The sequence below is a fragment of the Sturnus vulgaris genome, chromosome 8, assembly GCF_052056855.1.
Source record: "Sturnus vulgaris isolate bStuVul1 chromosome 8, bStuVul1.hap1, whole genome shotgun sequence".
Taxonomy (NCBI): domain Eukaryota; kingdom Metazoa; phylum Chordata; class Aves; order Passeriformes; family Sturnidae; genus Sturnus; species Sturnus vulgaris.
The window spans coordinates 3,086,270-3,107,535 of record NC_142250.1 but is presented as its reverse complement, the minus strand read 5'-3'; the positions used below and the strand labels follow the sequence as shown (position 1 = coordinate 3,107,535).

The following is a 21,266-nucleotide window of genomic DNA, read 5'->3' as shown; positions in this document are numbered from 1 at the left end:
AAACAATCTTTCTGTCATTACAGAAAAAGCACTGCAATGCTACTGAAAAACAAAATGCTCAGAAGAGAACACTTGACACACTTCATTTAGCTTATACCCTCACAGAGGTAATAACTGAAGGATTCTAGGTCAAAAAAGCCATTAAATAAAATACATTTAATAGGCTAATGTGCTCACCTTCCCATCGTAGCGTTTCACTATGAATTGGTCCAGGCCCAGGTCTGGAAGAGAAAAGAAATACTTACAGAAAAGAAAGTTTTTATGGCATAAAATTAAATATTTCTTGTGTTTTCTCATTGAGGATTGGAAAGTAAAATGCACAGTCTGAGTAACATGTGTAGAAAACATAAGGACAGGAGGAAAATTTTATTTGGTTTTGTACATTTTGTACTTTGTATTTTGAACACAAAAAGCCAACAAACTCATGGAATCAGAGAAGAAAATCTCCTTCTATAGCAGGGCCAGCAAGAACTCAGCAACCAGTACCTCTCAAGAGCCTGAAATACCCTCCCCAAAGTAGACCCCTGTACTATTAACAGGCAAACATTTCACTTTTGATTCTTGGTGGTTTAAATAAAACCATTTGAATGGCTAAATATGAGAAAACAAAGACTTGTTCCCATAGTTAATTGGGATAATCCCCAAAAAATCCAAAATTTGTTCATAGTTGAGTATAAAACAAATAGATTAAAGGAGATAAATTGTAGATGCATTTGTAAGAAGTGGAGTTCTTTAGCTGGATGGGAAAAAGGCAGGGAGAGGGATTGTTTATACCAATACAGTCTCTGATACCTTCACAAAATGCTTATTTATGTTGAAGAGGGGAAAAGAATATCCCAGCCCTAGTTTAGTTAAAGCACAACACTCTCATCTAACCCTCAATGCCCAGCAGGCTGCATCTAACAGTAACTGCACATATAAGCAAGATGACAAAAAAAAAAAAAAAAATCAGGAAGATTAATTATCTGAGCTTTGCAATCCAAAGTCAGGAAGATGGATCCTGAGAAGAGATTAAGCAGAATTCAAGCTGAGCATTGCCAGTAAAACTCAGGAGAGTACCAGGCTGATTTTTGGTGCTTTGAGAAATAAAACCTTCCTGTGACGTCCCATGCATTTTCTGCCACTGTTTATGGTAATTAGCACATTCTCATTTCAATTTAAATTAGAAAATAAAATGAAAAAACCAAAATAAAGCCTTCCACATGCCTGCTGCATCACCTGCCTTTGAAAGAGGATAATGAAACCCTTCCTGTCTACTGGAAAGTTCCATGGTATTGTGCAGAAAATGGAATTATTCATTGCTCCAAGGTGACCCCCTTGCCCTTTGTGAAACAAAGCAGCCACAACTCCTCTGCCACCTATTTCAAAGGTCAAGGCAATTGTCACAGGGCTTTTTGCACTTGTGACAATTCCAGCCAGAGAGCACCTCCTCAATATTTGGTGGGCCTGATATCAATGCAAATTGCATATTCATAACATTTTCAGTCTTTAATCTTCTGAATTTTGTTCTTCTCCAAGCTGGGGGTATAAATGCAGTAAGTATTGGTGCATTTAGAGGTAGGATTTGTCTGATAAATGTGATTATTTTACTACAGACACTTTATGTGGTCGGAGCTCACCCTGACCATCCATCTGGATGGTGACTTAAGCTGAGCTTATGTCCATGTGTCATAATAAAATCATTCTGCAGGAACACCTCCTCTTCCCATGCCAGGAAACGTTGCTGAAAGACAGATCCCTGACAGCCTGACATTATACATGTACTCATGGAAAGCCAAAAAAAGGCCATGGGTTAAAAATAGCAAGTGAAAGTATGTCTTAATGGCACCCTCAGCAACTGGACACTGAGAAAACAAACAGGTTTCAATAGAGAGTCAAAATGAATGGATGATTGTGTAGAGAATAGGAAGAAAAGATGAGCTGACAACTGTAATTTTATATATATAAATACCATATGTTTCTAAATAATTATAATAAATATTCATGTAATAAACAAACATGGAAATAATGGCTCCTGGGCTGTCCCAGCAGTGGTGTGGACCCTACTGAGGGACCTCGAGGGCTGTGTCCAGTCCTGGGCCCTCCTGTCCAGGGAAGGGAACGGAGCTGGGGAAGGGGCTGGAGCCCCAGGAGAGGCTGAGGGAGCTGGGAAAGGGGCTCAGCCTGGAGAAAAGGAGGCTCAGGGGGAACCTTCTGGCTCTGCACAACTCCCTGACAGGAGGGGACAGCCAGGGGGGGTCGGGCTCTGCTGCCAGGGAACAGGGACAGGACAAGGGAAACGGCCTCAAGCTGTGCCAGGGGAGATTTACATTGGATATTGGGAAAAATCCTCCACCAAATGGGTGGTCAAGCACTGGCACAGGCTGCCATCACCATCCCTAGAGGGATTTGAGAACCATGTGGTACTTGGGGACTTACTTTAGTCGTGGCCTTGGCACTGCTGGGCCAATGGTCAGTCTCAATCTTAAAATCTTTTCCAGTCCAGATGATGCTACAGCTGTACTGCACACACAGGTACCTGTGTTTTATATGGTCAGCCTCCCAGCCATGCACAAGAGCATCCCCTCTCCTCTGCTGCATTAATTAAGCTGCACACTTAAATTCCTCTGTGAAATTCCCCTTACACAGGTCCTGAGAGAAGAAGCCAATTCAAAAGCTGAAAAGAGGCATTTATGTTCAATACATACACTTTTACTCTCTACATTTTCCTTTTCCCAGTACAGTTTTATTTTCCTTTTTAAGGACTTAACTGCCTGTTTTTCCACAAGCCTTTAAACTGACAAAAGGAAACCAACAAAGAGGGTGTGTTGCCTGATGCCTGGGGTCTTGCTTTAAATTACATCCAAAATGTAATTTAAAGAAGCTTTTCCTCCAAGATGCTGCAATAGGAATTCAGCATTTGCGTAGGCTGGTGAGCCAATGGGAACACTGGAGGGATGAAGACAATCACAGCTGAACAAGGGAAGGGAAGAATGTCAGTTATTACACCTCTGCTTTTCAAAAGTTATGTTAAAGTCACCATAGGATTGTCTCTATGTGCCACACTCCCAAGACAAACAGCCCCTGGCTGGGCTATTGCTGCCAAGCTGCAGGAATACAGGCTAATAGGCACATTGAACCAAGAAAAAAGAGCTTTTCCACCTTTCACTGAAGAGCAGGGGCTGAAAAAGCATTCTCCCAGAAGTGCATGAAAGGATTTCCTTGAGAGATGCAGGAATGAAATCCAGGAGTCATTTCAGGACGATACTTCAAGATTTCCTGTGACACACACCATGGCTAGTCTGGATTGCAGTGACCACCCAGAGCATCACTTGTTTTTGTTGAACAAACCCAGAGTTTCCACCACGACCTGCCTGGGAATACACTTTTATTTACCTGAGAGCCTGCACAACACCTCACCTTTCCCTACACATCCCTTTTGCTCCTGCAGCCAAGGGCTCTGCACCAGCCACTCACTGCCAGCAGCATTCCTGTGACCTGCAATGATTTCCAAACCAGCTTCCCTGGAATGTTTAACTTCCACTGTTTATTACTCCTACAAATTCTGATGCCACCTATCAGGAGTCCCAAATAAACAGAAGCACTGCCACAGAGTATCAAACCACTAGAAATGTTATTTCAGAGTAGACTGACACCATTTACTCACCAATCCTGGGGATATAGGCTGCCACTTTTATTCATGTGATGGTATTTTCACAGCACTCTAAAAATTATTCAATATAAAGCAAAAACGACTTAGCACTCACTGCCTGCAACAATGGGGAAAAGAGGGTGTTCAACAGCAGAACCATACTCCCTGCATTTACTTCTCTCATTTTGGGTTGGGGAGGATGTTTTCATGGAGAAGGAATGAATTATGTAAAGGAAAAAACACTAATAACTTGTTCTTGCTCGTGTTCAGCAATAGCCAAATCTAAAATCAAATGCTTATTATATTCCTATTGATTAACAAAAACATACTTTCCATGGATTTTCTCAAAGCCAGCTAATTACCACACTTGATAAATATGCAGACAATTACCAAGCTCTTCATGTTATCTTGTAAAAATAAATCCATAGGCAGTAGGTTATAGACTTCAGTTCTAAAAAAACATTTCAAAAAACAAGCATCCAGAAGAAGGACAATTATATTGTGCCAAGAACACAGTTGAGATCAATTAGAAACCACCATGATTTCCTCTGGGATATCATCAGCTTCTCACTGATGGAAAAACCTTTTAAATTCCTTCCAGTCTTGATATCTTTGTCAGATTTTTCACATTATTTGGGTAACATTCACTCACGATCTGCTTTCCCCCCCCCCACTGCTTAATATATAACATGGACTCTTTTTTTGCCAGCAGATGAATAAAAGGGCTAATTATGAAGACTGAAGAGCCTGCTAACTGTGCTTGTGATATGCCATATTATGGCAGGAGAAAATGCTGGAGCTAGCTTTCCCCTCCAGAGCTGTAATCCAGCTACTGATTGTTGTATTCAGAGTATTTCCCCTCTGAATCTAAAATGTAATCTGCAAGCAAACAATGAGCTGCCTGAGATTTCTCAGGGGACAGCAGCCTGGGGTTTGAGTTCAAGTCCAGGATTGTTTTGTTCCAGGAAGGAAGGATGAAGGGATTTGGTCTCCTCCTGCTCCAACAAGCCAGTGAGTCTCCCTGTGAGCCATGCATCCCTAACACACCTGGCACCTGTATGGGAAACCCTCATTTATGTGACTTTCAGCACACAGGTAAATGCATCTCTTGCTCCTCCCTGGCTCTTTTCCTGGGGTCTCCTATCAGGCATGACAAGCTCAAAGATGATTCTTGCCCAAGTATTATGTATTTCCACAGAAAAAGACCTCACCTTGTTTAGGAGACAACTGGAGTTACCTCTCACTCACATCCTTGCTTTGCAGAGCTCTTCACACAGAGCAGATGTACTGGGAAAGAACAGAGAGTGAATTCCCAGAAGGACTGGAATCACAGAGTCCCTGACTTCCTTCTAGGTCTTAAATATCCAGCTGACCATTCTGTGTAACTTTAAGGATCTCTACCAGCCCAGGGAGTTTTCCTCTCCTCATTACATGAGTGCTTGTCCCAGCTCCTGGCTGCTGGTTCTAGCAGAGATCAGATCCATATTTCATAAACTTTAATCGAAATAACAAATAATCACTCATCCATTGTACCACCCCAGAGGCCAGCTTGTGCTCAGCTTTTCATGCAGTCCAGACATGGAAAACAAACCATTTCTAATAGGAGAGGCAAGCTGTACACTCTGATGCAGCCACCAGGAATCAGCTCTGTCCTTCATGGCTCCTCTCCTCTGTCACCATCCTGTGCCCAGAGCCTGCAGGGCCACAGCTGCTGCATCTGCCTGGGCTTCACCAGCATGTCTGGGGTCTCTTGCACTCAAACAAAAAAACCAGCCCAACCAAAAAACCTTCAAGAGTTCAGATAATTGAGTTGCTGCTCATTATGTGGTGAAACTTGAAATGCATCTTGCCTATGGCAGGATAGCCAGTGAGTTTAATACAGGAATAGAAGAGCAGGATTGGTTTAGGGAAAACCTGCCTTCATTACAGCATGCTGGGATGAGATATAAAAATTATTTTTTACTTCTTTCAGTCCTTATTGCAAAGGCCATAAGAAAACTGATACTGGCTGAGCATGACACAGCTCCTTCTTAGTCCAGGATGCTCCAAAATACTCACTTTCCTCAGGAAAACAGTCAGTGCAGAATGGATCCAGATAAACTTGGAAAAATGGAAAGAACCCTTGCACTTCCCACCAGAGACAGAGCAGTTTCAGCTTATTTTCAGCTGGTTTGGGACTGGGGTTCCAAGGAAACACCAGGCAGAAAACAGCCATCCCTTCCCATCCACTCTTGGAGCAAACTTGCCTCTCAGGTATGAGAGGACGTGGGAGAAAAAAAATAATACAGGACTGCAGGGAGCAGAAATCACCACCCACGCCTCTCCTGGAACTTGAACTTTCCAGATAGCACAGAAAGAAATTATTTTTTAAAGCAGCTTTCAAGTTTAATGCCATTCTTTGGCTTCTTCTGACAAACCATTCCAAGCTCAGCAAGCTCGTGTCATTCCTTAAGCACAGCTTGCCTACTTGGGAATGCTGTGGCAGGAATTTTGACTGAACCAGAGAAAGCAATCTACAGGAGCTGAGGAATTGGCATTCATTTTCCCCAAGCTAGCAAAATGCAGGCTAGAATTAAGCTGACACTTTATTGACAATAAATCAAACTTTCCCCTACGTAATCCATAAAAATGAATCAGGCACACGATACCTTCACAGTAGATGAGCAATTTAAAAATAAATACAACAGGGACTCAGCCACCTCATTACTCCAGATCACTTATATTCCACAGTGTTTTCTCTCCATAAAACAGCAGAGGCATTTACAAGAAGTTACTCCCTGAAATTACGACCGGCAGCTTGAGCACACTGAAGGATTACCTCCAGGAGGTTTCCCAGGAACACACCAGGCTACATCACAACCCCAAGGAACGCCCTGGGATGGAGGCAGGATGCTCCAGCCCCAGTGGAGGGCACACCCAAGTCGTGACTCAGGAAGAAAGCAGCCCCAGCATTTCCCAGCTAACCTGTAACCTAAATTATCCCATGAATCAAAAGCACCAGCAGGGTGTGAAGTACAGAACTCATCTGGCCAGCAGGTAGCACTCTTTGTTCTCAATTTGTGGTCTGAAAACCAGACCTATCTTCCTTTTATTTTTTACTACCAGCTTTAAAAACATCGGAGAACAAGGTTATGGCTGGTTTGACTTTATTGTAGCAATAAGTGTTTTACTCTTCTAGTGTTCATTATGTACTAAAAAACTGTGAGTGTGATGATGTACAGAGCTGGTAAGAAACAACCACCCTAGAGCAGCTCCATCTAGAAGCAAATCCACAACAGTAAGAGTTCTGAAGGCAGATTTTTCAACTCGGCAAAATCCAGGCTGCCTCCCTTCCTGCTCTGCCTGCTGATGGGCAGCCCAAGCTCAGCTTCCATCCCATTCCACTTGCTAAAATCACCTGAGACCACTTTCTTCCCTTACAAACTGCTGTGTGTCACTGACTGGCTGCATTTGCAGGCACCATGGCTTCATGAGGCCATTTCAACAGCCAGGATAACAATGGGAATACAATGGGAAATGAGTGGCTAAGACTGATGAATGATTATTTCCCATTAGTCACCTCTGCTTGCCTCCGAGCCAGGTGTTTGCTGAGCATTCTTCCACCTATTTGCTGTACACACCCTAAAATGCACCAAGCACGTGGAAGAAGTAAAAGAATCAGATGTGTTGAAATGGAACACAGGATCTTTTCAGTTTTTAAGCCTCCAGACAGGTTCTACTGTTTTTCCAAGTACAAGAAGTTTGAGACAGACAAGATGGTAACCCACGGGCATTAATTCACATGGAAACTACAGCATTTCCAGGGCTTGATGGAAACCTAAATATCAATTCACCTACATGCTTTAAACACTAGTGCCAGGATTATTTTTTCTTCCCTCCTGCACACACTTCATATTTTTATTTTCTAAGCACAAGTGTACAGAGTATTTATTTAGCAGCTGTCATCTAAGACATCAAAAAAGTTTCACAATTTGGACATAAACCCCACACTCAAAAAGTTAACATTTGGGGGCTGAAGTTCTTCATTAATGTCTGCAGACACAAGGGAAGTTTTAATTTGACAAAAGCCTATTTCATTATTTGAGATACAATGTGGGAGACCAAGAAACACAAACTCCCACATCTCACCTCAAACATGAATCTCTAAAATGGAATGCAGACAAAAGCCTCCTGCTACCCCACCAACACCAAATATTCAGGACACAGCTTTCCAGACAAGAGCAAGGTGTCCCTTTCTCACTAGTGGATTGCCAAACCCCTCCAGTACCACAAGTGATGTGTTTTCTTCAACCCACAGGGAATTCGAAGATGGCAGAGATGAGCCTTACTCTGACCAGCAGCATCATATGGGGTGCCTCAACCCCTTTAGAACCACTTAGGTTGGAAAAGACCTCTAAGATCATCGACTCCAACCTTTATTGCTGCTGTTTTCCTTGCCAAAGCAAGCTCCTTTTGTAGGTTTAGGAAGAGTTTCTGTCACTGCACAAGCTGGCTTGTAGATGGGCAATTGATTCAGCCATAAATAAGAGATTTGATTCAAGCAGCCTGGTTTGATAATCAGGCTCCTAGGTGAACAATAATAGGATGATTTCACCCAAAGAGTTCCATCCTAAGCTGCAGAAACTATTGATCAGAGAACTGAGCAATCCAAACTCCCAACCAATCATATGTGTTTACCCAGAAACTCCAAACTCTGTATAAAAGGAGTGCACCAGAATAAAATGCTTTTATCACATGGATACAGACTGCTGGTTTCTTTGTCTCACCAATCAACATCACATTTTTCAGTTAAAGGTAATCTTTCCCTATCAAATATAGGAGAAAGGCATCCCATCTGCTCTTCAGGGGCTCACAGCAGCCAGATCTGCTACACTGCAACAGCATTTTGGGAAACATGAAAGGGCTCGGGCTAATTTTGTGCTTGGAGGAGAACTTCAGGAGAGAACTTCAGGCAATCAGAGCTGGGAAGTTCAGGGAGCAGAGACTGGGGAGTATCAGTTCCCCTGATCCCCACCCACACACCACTCACTCTCTGGCTGTTTCTCGTTGGGGGTGATGGATCTCACGAAATCCTGCGGGGTCATGAAAACCTCGGACTCGCCGTGCTCGTTGATGACCTTCAGCGTGGCAAAGTATCTGAAGATTTTGTCTGGTGTGGAGTAGGCTCTGATCCTGTTCTCATATTCCATCACCTGGAAATGAAATTTAACCAGCATTAGATATGTATTGTTCCTGCCCCACACTGAATCTTAGTCTTCAAAGAGATTTGCCACAGGACAAGTTCATACAGCAACACAACTCTCGACTCTTTTTGGCATTATTCCTTTCAAAACCCCTTTGAATACCCAGGAAAATTGGACATATTGGCTGCTGATGTCCCAGGATTAAGAACAAACACTAAAAATCTTTATTATGAATAAATTTAGACTCTTCATGGTGGCAGAGGAAAAACAAATTCACAAAATCCCTGAAGGTGCTTTAAAAACATGAGCGTAAGAAAAGACACTGGCAGCCCATTTGTGAATCTAAAGCAGCCTAACATTGTAACCACAGCGTTGAAGGGTTTGATTTGTGATTAATATGTGAAGTAAAAGAAAAAAGCCTTGGAAGGCTGGGAAAAACCTTTACTTTCAAGCAGAGTCTTGGAAAAAATCACTTGGAGCTGCAGCTGGTTGCTCAGTCACCCAAGCTCATTTTTTCCTTTTTTCTATCACACTGGCAGAATTCCCCAGAAACTCAGTCCTCCCCACCAATCTGCTTCTTCCTAACTCTGCCAGCAGTGGGTTTTCTTTTTTGTACCTAGAATCAGTTTCCCCTCAAACAGCTGGAATGAATCAAAGACAACAGACAGCTTTTCTAAACAAAATCTCAACACAGGGCCACAAGGGTGGAAAAATACACAGACACCTACACTTCATAATGTATTAGCACAGAAAACTTTCCTCCTTACTTCAGCTTTTCATTCCTGCATTATATGCTGTGTTTAACAGTCCATAATGTACTTGAAACCTGCAGCTGGCCAAGAGCCACAGGAGGAAAAAAATCCCAATGATGTGCTGCAAGAGAACAGGCAAGATCAAGGGTACTGCCAAGGCAGCTGTAGATCATTCCTGGCTTTGGTCCTGGCTCAGCCTTGTCCTTAAATTCCTGAACAACTTCCTCAGCCTGATGTTTATCAGACAGAAAACACCCTCTCTTAGTTTTTCTTATTTCTAGGATTTAAAAAAAGCCAAATGTTTTGAATCTCTCAAGTCAAGCTCTGGTAAAGAAAAGCCTCTCTCCTCTTTATTTGTCCCAGCTCAGATCTCCAGCAATGCAACCACAGATGACATTACCTAAAATGACAATACCCAAAGCATCACCACAGCTTTTCCAGAATTCACATGTCCTTGCATCAACCACTTCAGGCAGTTCCCTCCCTCCTGCAGGAGAAAGTTTTTGTCCCTAGGCCCTTTGCACTTCTAATCAACAAACCTAATCCCACTTTTATAGCTTCAGTCCACAAGGTTCTCTAAAGCTAAGGGCTTTGGAATGAGGACAATTGCTTTATTGCCAAGCTCCAAGTCCTAGTAAAAGATGACACCCACTTTTCCACCTCTTTCCAGCTTTGTCTACTGCTCCCAACCGGCAGGAGGCAGCTCCTATGCCAAAGTGATCTTTCAGTTGTGGGTGCAGGCCCATATCTCATTCCTGCCTGACTATAACACCCCACCCAGCTTAATCAGCCAGAAACAGCTCGGTATTTTTTACCTTCAAGGAAGACAAATAAACCCAAGGACAGTATGAAAGCCCAGACTGGAGCCAAGAACAGACACCACAAACCACGCCCAGCTCCCTCCATCCATGGCAACCTTTCACCACAGCCTGCTTTCTAGCTAAAAAAACTCATTAACCAAATTTTCCAAACCTGTGGAAAAAATTCTTGCAAGGCACTATCAAATGCTTTCCCTCTACCCAGCTGGGCACAGCTCAACAACCCCACTGCTGCCCCAGAGATAGGAGTCCTGATATTTCTGCCAGTAAAACCATGTTTCATTTTACCCCACTTGACTTCATATCCACCATGGCTCTTCCCTCTGCATCCATTTTGAGCCCCTGCTTAGATGCTGCTGTCAGGCTTGTTGCTTTCAGGTGCTTTTCTCCTCATGTTTAGAATATGTTGAGTATTACTTCCACAGCAACAACAGCTTACTAAAAACATGGACTCAAAACTACATCTCCTGCCTCAGCTTACAGCACAAAAATGCACAATCTAGACAAAAAAAGTAGAATCCATTTAGATTTTTAGCATCTCATAGGCTGCTTTCATCACAACTGAAATCTCACTTCTTCCTCAAGGTTCCCTTCAAGAAGGGAGCAAATACAGCCACACTTCTTCCCTTTTGCCTGCAGCTGAACTCACAATTACATCATTCTTGGTAATGAGCTAATCAGCGGCTAAAAACTGACAAATGTTGCAGCCCATCCCTCTGACTGCAAGGCTGGGTGCAACACGAAGCCAGGTCAAGAAGGGAGCAGCCAAGATGCTGCAAATGGGGGAAACCTCACTTATGATTTTGTGCTGAACATCAAGTGGGTGATAACAGGAGTGGCCTCAGCCCCAAAACAAATGTGGAGTTAAGATTTGGGTGCAGACAACCATTTGTGAGGGGTTTTTGTACTGCTTCAAGCAACCTGCACTGAAAATCATGCCAGGCAAGTGTCTCCTCTCCTGACCTCTCACCTTTCCCTAATACAAACCAGTCCTCGGTGCAAGGAAGAGCAGTCAAAATTCTCATCCTGCCCCCAGAAATGCAGCCTCACGTCATCAGACACCTCCAGAAAGATGATATGACCCAAAAAGAAAAATCCCTTTTTTGCATTTATTAGCAGAGCATGTACTGGAGGAGAAAGACAGGTAAGTAATCCCTGTTGCTGTACCAGACTGAAGGTGCTGTTGAGACTGTCAATGTTTATGCTAAGCCTCAGGTTAAAAGAAAAAAAAACCCTAAATCCTATGCTGACATGAAAATAAAGCTCTAAATTAACATCTCAAGGCACAGAGCACCACCAGGGCCTCCCTGACTATGCAACAGCACACATCTTAACAGGGCAAATTAATTAGGACTCATTTTCTTTGTGCTTCCTCCTGTGACACACACCCAAATGAAGGCTCAGCACAAGGAACATCCCAAGGCAAGATACCTGCAGGACCCAAACACTGCCAGTACATCTTGGTAAGTCAGCCCTACTGCTGCATACAAACACTTCTAGCAAGTTAATTAACACATCAGCCCGCCCCCATCCTGTATTACAGCTCATTAGCCTTCAAACTATATTGAGGCACTCAAGTAATTTTTTTCCTTCTCTGCCCTACATATCCAGGGCCTACACACTGCACAGACAACACGTGCTTGGGAACCATCCACACACAGTCCCAACACCTGAGAGTGGTTTATGCCTCAGCTTCCCCCTCTCACTGGATCACTATTTAAAACAGCAACGTCAAACTTAATTTATTGCTTCACCACTAATCATCACCTTCATTAAAAGCAACATTAGGATAACAAACAAGTGTTAAACGCTTCCAATTAGGCTTAATTTTTTCGCAAGGAAAATCCCACGCTATTTTCAATTAATTACGGGAAGAGCTGGGAAGAGTTTTTACTGTGGGTGGTGGTTTGTTGGGGTTTTCTTAAACACCAGGAGAGTCAAGAATCCCTGAGGTGCTACACAATTAAGGGAGCAGGGGAACACCTTCCTCTGTCATCTGAGCTGGCCACATTCAAACGCAGCTCCCGAGGTGACTCGCTGCAGCAGCTGCTGCTCAAACACGGGGCAGGCACCTGGGACAATACCTGGCACATCCTGCCTTTAAAGGAGCTCTTGCAACATTGGCATTCAGGCCACACAAGGTACATTCTGTCTCCAGGCTGCACAGAAAAGGCTTGTGTTGGCACAAAGATGATGGGGCTGTCCCCAAGGGAATCGCTGCTCCTGAGTTCCTGCTGTCAGAGGAAGGCAGACTGGGATGAGAAGGGATCCAGGCCACACACTATTCCCATCTTTTGGGCACACCTGGCTTGTGTCTTACTTGGAAATCATGGCCATATTCCTCACTGCCTAGTTTGGGAAGGAAAGAGCTGGTCAACACAGGCTCATCTCTAACGTTCAAGTGGAACAATAGTCCTTGCCTGTAAAAAACTTCCTCTGGCATCCCGAGCCAGCAGCCACGTCAGACAAAAATCAATCTTTACACTCACTGTATTCAAAAGTAAGTGTGGATGAGGGTGGACTGTGGTTTGCTCTTTGCAGCCTGCCTCCATCTGCTGACACTTGAAAAAACCAATAACCTGCTTTCCTTGAGTGGTACTGGCAAGAGCTGAAGCTGTCAGAGCACCTGACACCCAACTGCCATGAAAATCAGCAGCTTCCAAGAACCCACATTCCTGGATGGTTCTGAGTATCTCAGCACAGCATCTTACTATGTAACTTCACTGAGCTGCCACCAACATGTCACAATAGGAGAGAGTCTGGAGCCCCAAATACCACGAGGTACTTGAAATCTCGAGTTGTGTAATCTTTTTCTGACCAGGAACCGAAATGATTCAGCAGCTTCAAAGGAAACAGCTCTTAATTTTTCATGAGAAGCTGTTAAGCCACTATGTATGACTACCCACAATTTAACAGCTAATGAGATGCAACCTCCAGAATATAGGCTTAAAAATAAATATCAGAAGCAAGTCATAACAAAATGGGAGTAGATGCTCTCCACAATTCTTTTCCCCTCTTTGGTGCTGCAAAGATATTACATCATCCAGCACAGCCCTATAAAAATGACATCCAGATGGGCTTAAAAAATAAAATACTGCTGTCTGCCAGCTCCCAGTTACAGGGCTCTGTCAGATCAAATTACATATCTTTTAATAACAGTGGTTTCAAATAGTACCAAACCAGTTGTCAGTTCTGAAGGAGCCCAAAGCTCCTGGAACTGCCCAAGAGTGAAGGCAGGTCACAAGCCAACAATAGAGTTTATTACTCAAGTTTTCCTACTCTTGAAAATGTGTCTGATCCGAAAATTAAATAGCCAGAAGCATCAAGAGGGAGCCAGGACTAATCAAGAGGGGGGGACTGAGGCTGTATTTCAACAAGTACATTTGCACAGAATAATTAAATGAAGAACTAAAGTCCACCTTTCCTATTACCTTCCCTTCCACATTCATCCTCTACTTCTTCCAGCATGCACTGTGTATATTCACAGGCAAAAAGATGGACTCAGAGACACACATGCTGAATACCCCAGATGGTTTAAAAGCTTTGCACCAATTCCCTGCTTTGCATGCACCGTCCTAACAGCCATCAGTGCAGGAGCCTTGATCACCTTGGACGTCCAAGTGGAGGTGGGAAAAGAGGGCTCAATTTCAGAGGATCAGTGTATCGTGCTTTCTAAACACACGAGTTTCAACCTACAGACACTCATGGCAACATGCTGTTCCCAAAATAAACACAGGTACAGAGCAAGTTTTCTCTCTTGCAAGATGCCCAAGTTTGGTACCTTGCGGTCCCTGAAGCCGGAACGTTTCTTCTTCTTCCCTTCTTGCGGCGCCTCCTCATCGCCCGAGGCCACGGCCCTCCTGCCGCTGCTCTCCTCCTCCTCCTCCTCCTCCTCGTGCTTCACCTTCTCCCCCGGCTCTGCCCTCGGGCCGTGTCTGACAGAGTCTTCTGCGTAAGCCCTGCACCAGGGAAAAGAAAACACCCGTTTGGGAAGTGACTGAGGGGTGCTACGGCTGCCCCAAAGTGATCCTGCCAGGCTCCACCTGAGTGCAACGCTGGTTACGGTGCAGTGGGGAGGGCTGCAAAGCAAAAGCAAAGAAGTGACCAGTCCCCTTGGAATTCAGTGTGCTTTCCCCTGTTGGGATCTAATTTGCACCCCACACCAACACCCACACTAATGGTCACAGTAAGTTTTCCCCGTCCAAATCACTCAGTGAATTATGACATCCTCGCCCAACGACTAGACATGCAAGAAACACTGGGAGAAAGGCACATCGTACCTCCTCTAGCACTAAATTCCACCTCTGCTTCCCCAAAAAGACAGATTAAGTGACAGAAATGTGTTTTACCATCAGCACTGCAGGATTCAAGACGAACAACCTTTTTGTTTCAGCACAGCTGATTTATTTTCTATCTCCAGCAGCTGACAGGCTGTTTTATACCAATGATTCTTCTGAACTCCAGTACTGCAGGATTTGTGACAACAAAACTGGAGTTGTTTGTCCTCAGGGTGGAAATAAAACTCTGGCAGAGCACAGGACCCCTTTTCCCTTGCTGTTCAAATACAAAGATTTTGAGGGGACTCTGTTCCATAGACCAAGACTCAACACTTCACTCAGAGTCAGGAGCAACTCGCAGAACTGTAACTGGTAATGGGATGATTAAATAAAAAGCAGGACAAATCCCTAAGCTAAACAATGCTCTCGCTTTCCAATGCTTTACTTGTAAAGCAGTTTAGAATCAGACAGAGCTCAGACCACATTAACATCAGTGAAACGATAATCTCTGAGGATCCATTAACATGTCACAGGCAACAAAGCCAACGGTTTGACAAAATTATTTCTCTTTCTAAAGGACTCAAACAGCTCAGGGAAACATCCGAGCCTGCCCATAATTTCAGCAAATCTGCCTTTACTTTACATTCCTGATGATTTATTTTGGACTAATCACAGGGTTAGAGCTCACACACAGGTGCTGCTCCTTGGCCACTTTGGTACTGCCTGGAACTATGAATGTCTCATTTACAGTTGTGTGAGTTTGTTTTAAAAGGGCTGCCTTGGGAGAAAAACAAAAACAAACCAAGATTTTTGAAGTCTCCCTAGCTCTAAACAAAAGGCTACACATACTTCATCCTACCAGTTTCCTGGAAAACACAGATGTAGTATGTAGCATTAACAGAAGAGAGTCTGTGTCTGTCTCCCCAGGAATCACAGAATCATGGAATGGTTTGGGTTGGAAGGGGCCTTAAAGATTCTCTCATTCTAACCCCCTGCCTTTCCACAGCTTGCTGCAATCTCAGCACATCAGCTTCCAAGAAGGAGAAATGAGGGTAGGTGTTCCATCAATTAATTTAAATGCTACCAAAAGAAAAGACAACTCTCTCCTTATCAGCATCCAATAATTCACTGACAGCGCAGTACAAGACAGATGGGAACGGGCTAAAGAACTGCAAACGTCCACAGGACTGGTGGGAAGAAGACACTTGATTATTTGTGGAATGGTTTCGGTTGGAAAGGATCAGCTCAAATAGGGGTTCAGAGGTTTCTAGTGCACAGTGGGACAGAACACAGCTCCATTACAGGGGTCTGATGTAATAAAACACACAAGTGCTCACTGAGGAGTGGTATTAATCCTGCCTTTTCACATAAAAATGGAGTTTGGCACACTTCCTGTTCTGAAAAGGCCCTGAGTCTCAATTTGTCAATACATATTTGTGAATTTTACAGCACAGCACCATCTTTATGACCTCCACTGAACCAAACTTTCAGAGACAGGATCCAAACTTGGGTCCTCCACAAGTATCTTAACATAGGGAAATTCTTTCCCTGGAACAGTCCAGCAACTGACCTCTCTTGGAGCATGAAGTCCATGCTGGCACCTGTCCTGAAGCCTTTCCTGAAAGTTTAATCAGCACTGGCACACCCTTGAGGAGCTGTGGGTTTGGCTGAAAAATGCAGCTGCCAGCTGAGGCTACACCAGCAGCACTAACATGGAAAGCCCTTGTGCAGGCAGGACACCCATCTTAAGTAGCTCTGAGGGAATCTCTTGGGAAAAGGGGACAGAAAAGCAATAGGAAATCAATTGCTTATCTCCACAACTAAGCTATTCCATAAGAAACATGCTGGAGAATAGCTGTATCAGGAAAATTTGCTCCTGTAATGCTTGACTGACAGCTAGCAGACCAGGGAAGGGATAGATGAAATTGAAAAATCAAACATTTTCAGCACATCCCACGCATTCCTTCAATCCATCAGGCTGTCAAGTCAGTTGCTCCAGCAATATAGAGAGAGGCTGTTTGAATACAGTCAGCTTTTTCCTCCCTCTGGTTTATCCAGGTAATTAACTCTGCTCCACAGTCACATCACCATGCAGGAAAATGAGCTCTGAGGAGAAAGGCAGAGTCTGTAGGTTACTTCTCAAGCAAGATTTTAACAGCTATTCCTCACCTCCAGGCCACTGGCCAAACTCACTGAATTAACCACTGAAGGAGCAGCGCTCTACGTGCACCTTCTCTGTGTATTTTACCACCCTCTGCTGAAATCCTTGGCTTCCAACAACTGCAACTTCATACTCAGCCCACGTTAAAAAAGCCTTTCAGTGCCTATATCAGAGAGAAGCCCAAAACTCCAGAAATATCCACCCTGCTGGACTTCCCTCAGCAAGTGAAGACTCTCTCCTCCCCTCTTTGATGAGGCTGACTTTCCAATGGAATTCCTGGTGCTGCAGCTTCTGCACAAAAGGGAAATGAAAATACAAAGCCTCTCTTCACTGTGTGCCAAGACCAGCCGCCAGCCTTTCCCCACGGAGTGTGCCTGTCCTGGATCCTGAACCCTACAGCCATGCTTCAACCATTCTGATCTCTTCAGAGTTTTTTTTTTCCCTCCAGTGAACTGAATTTGAATCAGAGACTATTTCCCACCCACTTAGCAATATCTCCTTTGAATCCTTGGAGAAAGCCAACAATTAAGTGTAAGATTAGATTCCTCATCCTCTCCAAAAACACTGAGCTATCAGAGGCCTGCAATGATAAATGCACTCTTGGGGAATCATTCTTTAAGAGAACCAAATACATACAACCATAGGATATACAGGCAGGAAGGATGCTGGGACTCACACTGGGCATTGGCACAACATTCCAAGCTGCAGGCCTTCCAATGAATCATAACCACTCCCTTGAAAGTATTTTTCTTCTTTGAATGACAGAAGCAGAACAGCGTGAAAAAAATCACAAAGCTTTGTGCCAGAGATAACAGTGCTCAGTTATTCTAATCCTGAAGGCAGTAGCAAAGCTCTCAGCTATCAGCTGCTGTTCAGTCTCAGAAGGAAATGTAAGAGATCTAACAACGAGTTGGGCACTCAGGAGTCAGCAAGGATGCTGCCACCAAACCAGAGGGAGGAGGAATCCTGCCTGACACGTTGACTAAGAGTTGCCATTCTCCTTGTATGTAAACATCTGAAGACATCCCAGTGAGGTTTAAAGGCCACTTAAGACTTCAGGACTTTCATGCTGTAATGCAAAAGCCGGTTTGGACACGACATTCATAAAAACAGGCAACCTCCAGGGATCAGGAGAACTTTCAGCAAGGAGCTCTGTTTCATCCTCAGCTCAACCATATTCAACAACGAAATTAGTTACCTGAAACTTTAATAAGAAATTCACCAGAGAGGATGAAGAGCCACAACTCAATTTTTCAGAGTGTTGCCACACTCACTACTTTGCTTCCCTCCTCATCTCTCACATACTCAACACTGACATAAATTAGCACAATGAATTTGTGGCAAGAACTTCACAATAGCAATCACCCTAATGACACAAGCTGTGGTGTCCTGACATTACCCCAGTATCCTGGTGAGCTATAAATCTATTTCTTAATCCAGGAGATGCTGCTTTCATTCCCAAACACAGTGGGGTATAGGGCTGTGCCCCCACGATCTGATCCTTTCCTTCTCCAATGTCTATGGGAAAAAAAAAACCCAGTATTCAGTCAAAAGCCACTGGAGAGAACAAAATGTTCTTTCAAGACACCACTCCCAGACACCAAATGTGTCTTGAAGTCCTAGGAAAAAACCCTCAGCACAGCAAGCCCAAGGATAGTCTCTTGAGTGTGTCACCTCTCACAAAGAATTTTAAAAAGCATAGAATCACAAAACGGTTTGGGTTGAAAGGAACCTTAAAGATTGGCTCCTTCCATTCCCCTAACGTGTAAACACATGAGAGCTCTAAAAATAAACTCACATGGATAATACCTACAATTTTTCATCTTTTCTCCCCTACATTAGGTTAAGTTGTACCTGACACATCTATAGCTATAAAGCAGGTTTCTCCCCTCTTGACTATGATGTATGTGGTTTCCTTTGTTTAACTACAAGAGAGATTTTTTAAGTCTCTGTTTCAGCTGGTATAAGATATTTCCAGCAGTTCTCCCATTAAAAATGTATTCTAAGCAAATTACTCTAAAGCCCTGAGGACACCAGTGAAAAAAAAAAAATCAGTGCATTTTTAAACAGAGTTATGGAATCCCAAATCAGTTTGATTTGGAAGGAACCTTAAAGCTCCTCCAGTGCCACCCCCTGCCATGGGCAAGGACACCTCCCACTGTCCCAGACTGTTCCAAGCCCCAATGTCCAACCTGGCCTTGCTCACTTCCAGGGATCCATGGGCAGCCACAGCTTCTCTGGGCACCCTGTGCCAGGGCCTCCCCACTCTCACAGAGAACAATTCTTTCCCAATATCTAAACTAATCCTGTCTTTTGGCAGTGGGAAGCCATTCCCCCTTGTCCTGTCACTCCAGACCCTTGTCCCAAGTCACTGTCCAGCTCTCCTGGAGCCCCTCTAGGATTGGAAAGGGCTCCAGCCCAGGGAGCAGCTCCATGGGCTCCTCTGGACTCTCTCCAACAAGGTCCATGTCTGTCTTATATTGAGGATCCCAGAGCTGGAGGCAGCAATTTCCAGAGCAACACCAGTGTCCTGCCCTTATTCTCACCACTGATTTATTCACAGGAGGATAAGAAATGGATGATGAAGTATTTTCAGTCCATGAGGAAGAGCACTGGGAATATTCTGCTTACACAGGTCACTCTGTGCCCCCAAAGGTACCTTTGCTCCCTTATTTCCCTCAGTGCTAGACTGATTAACAAGCTTCAGCATCAAAATGCCAATTTAAGTGCTTTCAGATGCCCCCAGATTCAGCCAGGAAGGGTTGTGACATGAAGAACAGATCTGCAGCCATTTCCTAACACTCCAAAAGGGCATCAGGAGCTAGAGAGTACAAGTTTTACACCAGGATCACTAGCAGAATATTTTTTACAAACGTTAAGCCTGCCACAAACTGTGAGCTTTAGTACTTCTCATATATTAGTGCCTCATTTAGAGTAGCCAATGACTGCACCAAGATTAATTTCAATTAATTCAGTTCATTATGCCAATGCCCAGATACTTAATTGCTTTTCTTGCCAGCTGGAAATCCTCAGAGTTTAAGTTATTGCTGAGAAAGTGTAAACTTCATTAGTCTTCTAAGCTCAGCTATTTGCACTGCTCAAGTATTCCTCACCACAGGAAAACTGAGCAGCATGAGCTACTCCTGTTGTATAATAATTTAGAGGAGATACATTCCCCAAAAGCAGGCAGCAGGACTTCCCAGAGGGCAGGGAAGGCAACAAGACCAACACTTACCTGCAATGGACCCAACAAAGATCCCACCAACACACCTCCCGTCTTAGGAAGACACAACTAAGTCTATTTTGCATCATACAACCATAGGATTTTTCCATATATGGCTTTTCACTCCTTGATTTCTTCTCTGCCTTTGTGTGAACTTTCTTACTGCAGCACTGGCTTCTGGTGCTGCTCACAGCACATCCTACAGAATCCACCTGAAACACACTGGTTTGACTGCACCTGACAGTCTCCACTTGAGAACTCCTCTCTTTCTCCACACCATCATCATCTACTTATCTAGCCCAAGAAACTTAAAATTTCCAGCTGCTTCTTGATCCGGTCTGTTACATCTTTAATGCCTAAACTGTAAAGAAATAGTTTTATATTTATCTCTTAGAATGAATTAATTATACTTACTGCTATTTCCTCTACTAACTCAGGACACACCTGCCTGAGTAACTCATTACAAACGTTCTGTATTTATCTACTCAAACTCTACTGATCACCTAATTTCCATTTCCAGAAAGACAAAGGAAATTTACACTTAATTCCTTATTTCTTTAAATAAGGCTAAAATACCCACTTGAAAGCCCATTTGAAACTTTCACAGATGTCAGTATGAAGAATTTTCGACATCAAACATATCAGTTTTGTTCCTTGTTTTATTCAGCAGCTTTATGCCAAGTAATTAAATTAATACTGTAAGCTTGGGTGCACTTTTATTTTACAGTTGCTGACGTTGAGGATTTATTTTATGGCTCGGATAGGAAAGGAATACTTGAAAGTCTGTACAATTCTATTTAGTGCTTTATAGATTTATAAAAGATGAAGGAGACAGAGCAAGGAAAGGCAAAACAAGTAATAACAGCAAGTCAGCCTCTCCAGATTGATGAGAGCTGTGTCTCTCTGACTGATTTCTATCAGCACTCTCAGCTGAGGAAGGTGCCTAAGGGCCTGCAAGGAACAGCAAAGTACTCCAGGAGCCAAAAATCCCTCCCTGAAATCCATCCCTGACCCAGCACCCCACATAGCAAAAGCACCATCCTCCTGATAAAAGCAACACCAAAATTTAGCTGGTTGTAAAAGCAGAGGAACCTGCTCCAGAAGGGAGATAGTAACTCCATGTGTCTGGGACAGCTTTACACAGGACATGGTGTCCTGCTGACTCTCTGATCGTGTTGAGGATAAGGTTTGAAGTGGAAAAACCTCACTTGCTTCCCTGCT

The 21,266-nt window shown here is 43.7% G+C and overlaps 1 protein-coding gene across 9 annotated transcripts in view; it reads right to left on the bottom strand.

The window, feature by feature from the left end:
• MICU1 (mitochondrial calcium uptake 1) overlaps window positions 1-21,266 on the bottom strand; it is an 84,764-nt gene that overhangs the window by 51,158 nt on the left and 12,340 nt on the right. For all 9 annotated transcript variants that reach the window (XM_088168572.1, XM_014882265.2, XM_088168571.1 and 6 more), the window contains 3 exons: window positions 14,166-14,343; window positions 8,661-8,823; window positions 178-221 (listed from right to left, as the gene is read on the bottom strand). In XM_088168572.1, the coding sequence (XP_088024698.1) occupies window positions 178-221; window positions 8,661-8,823; window positions 14,166-14,343 (385 nt within the window). The remainder of the gene's footprint in view (window positions 1-177; window positions 222-8,660; window positions 8,824-14,165; window positions 14,344-21,266) is intronic.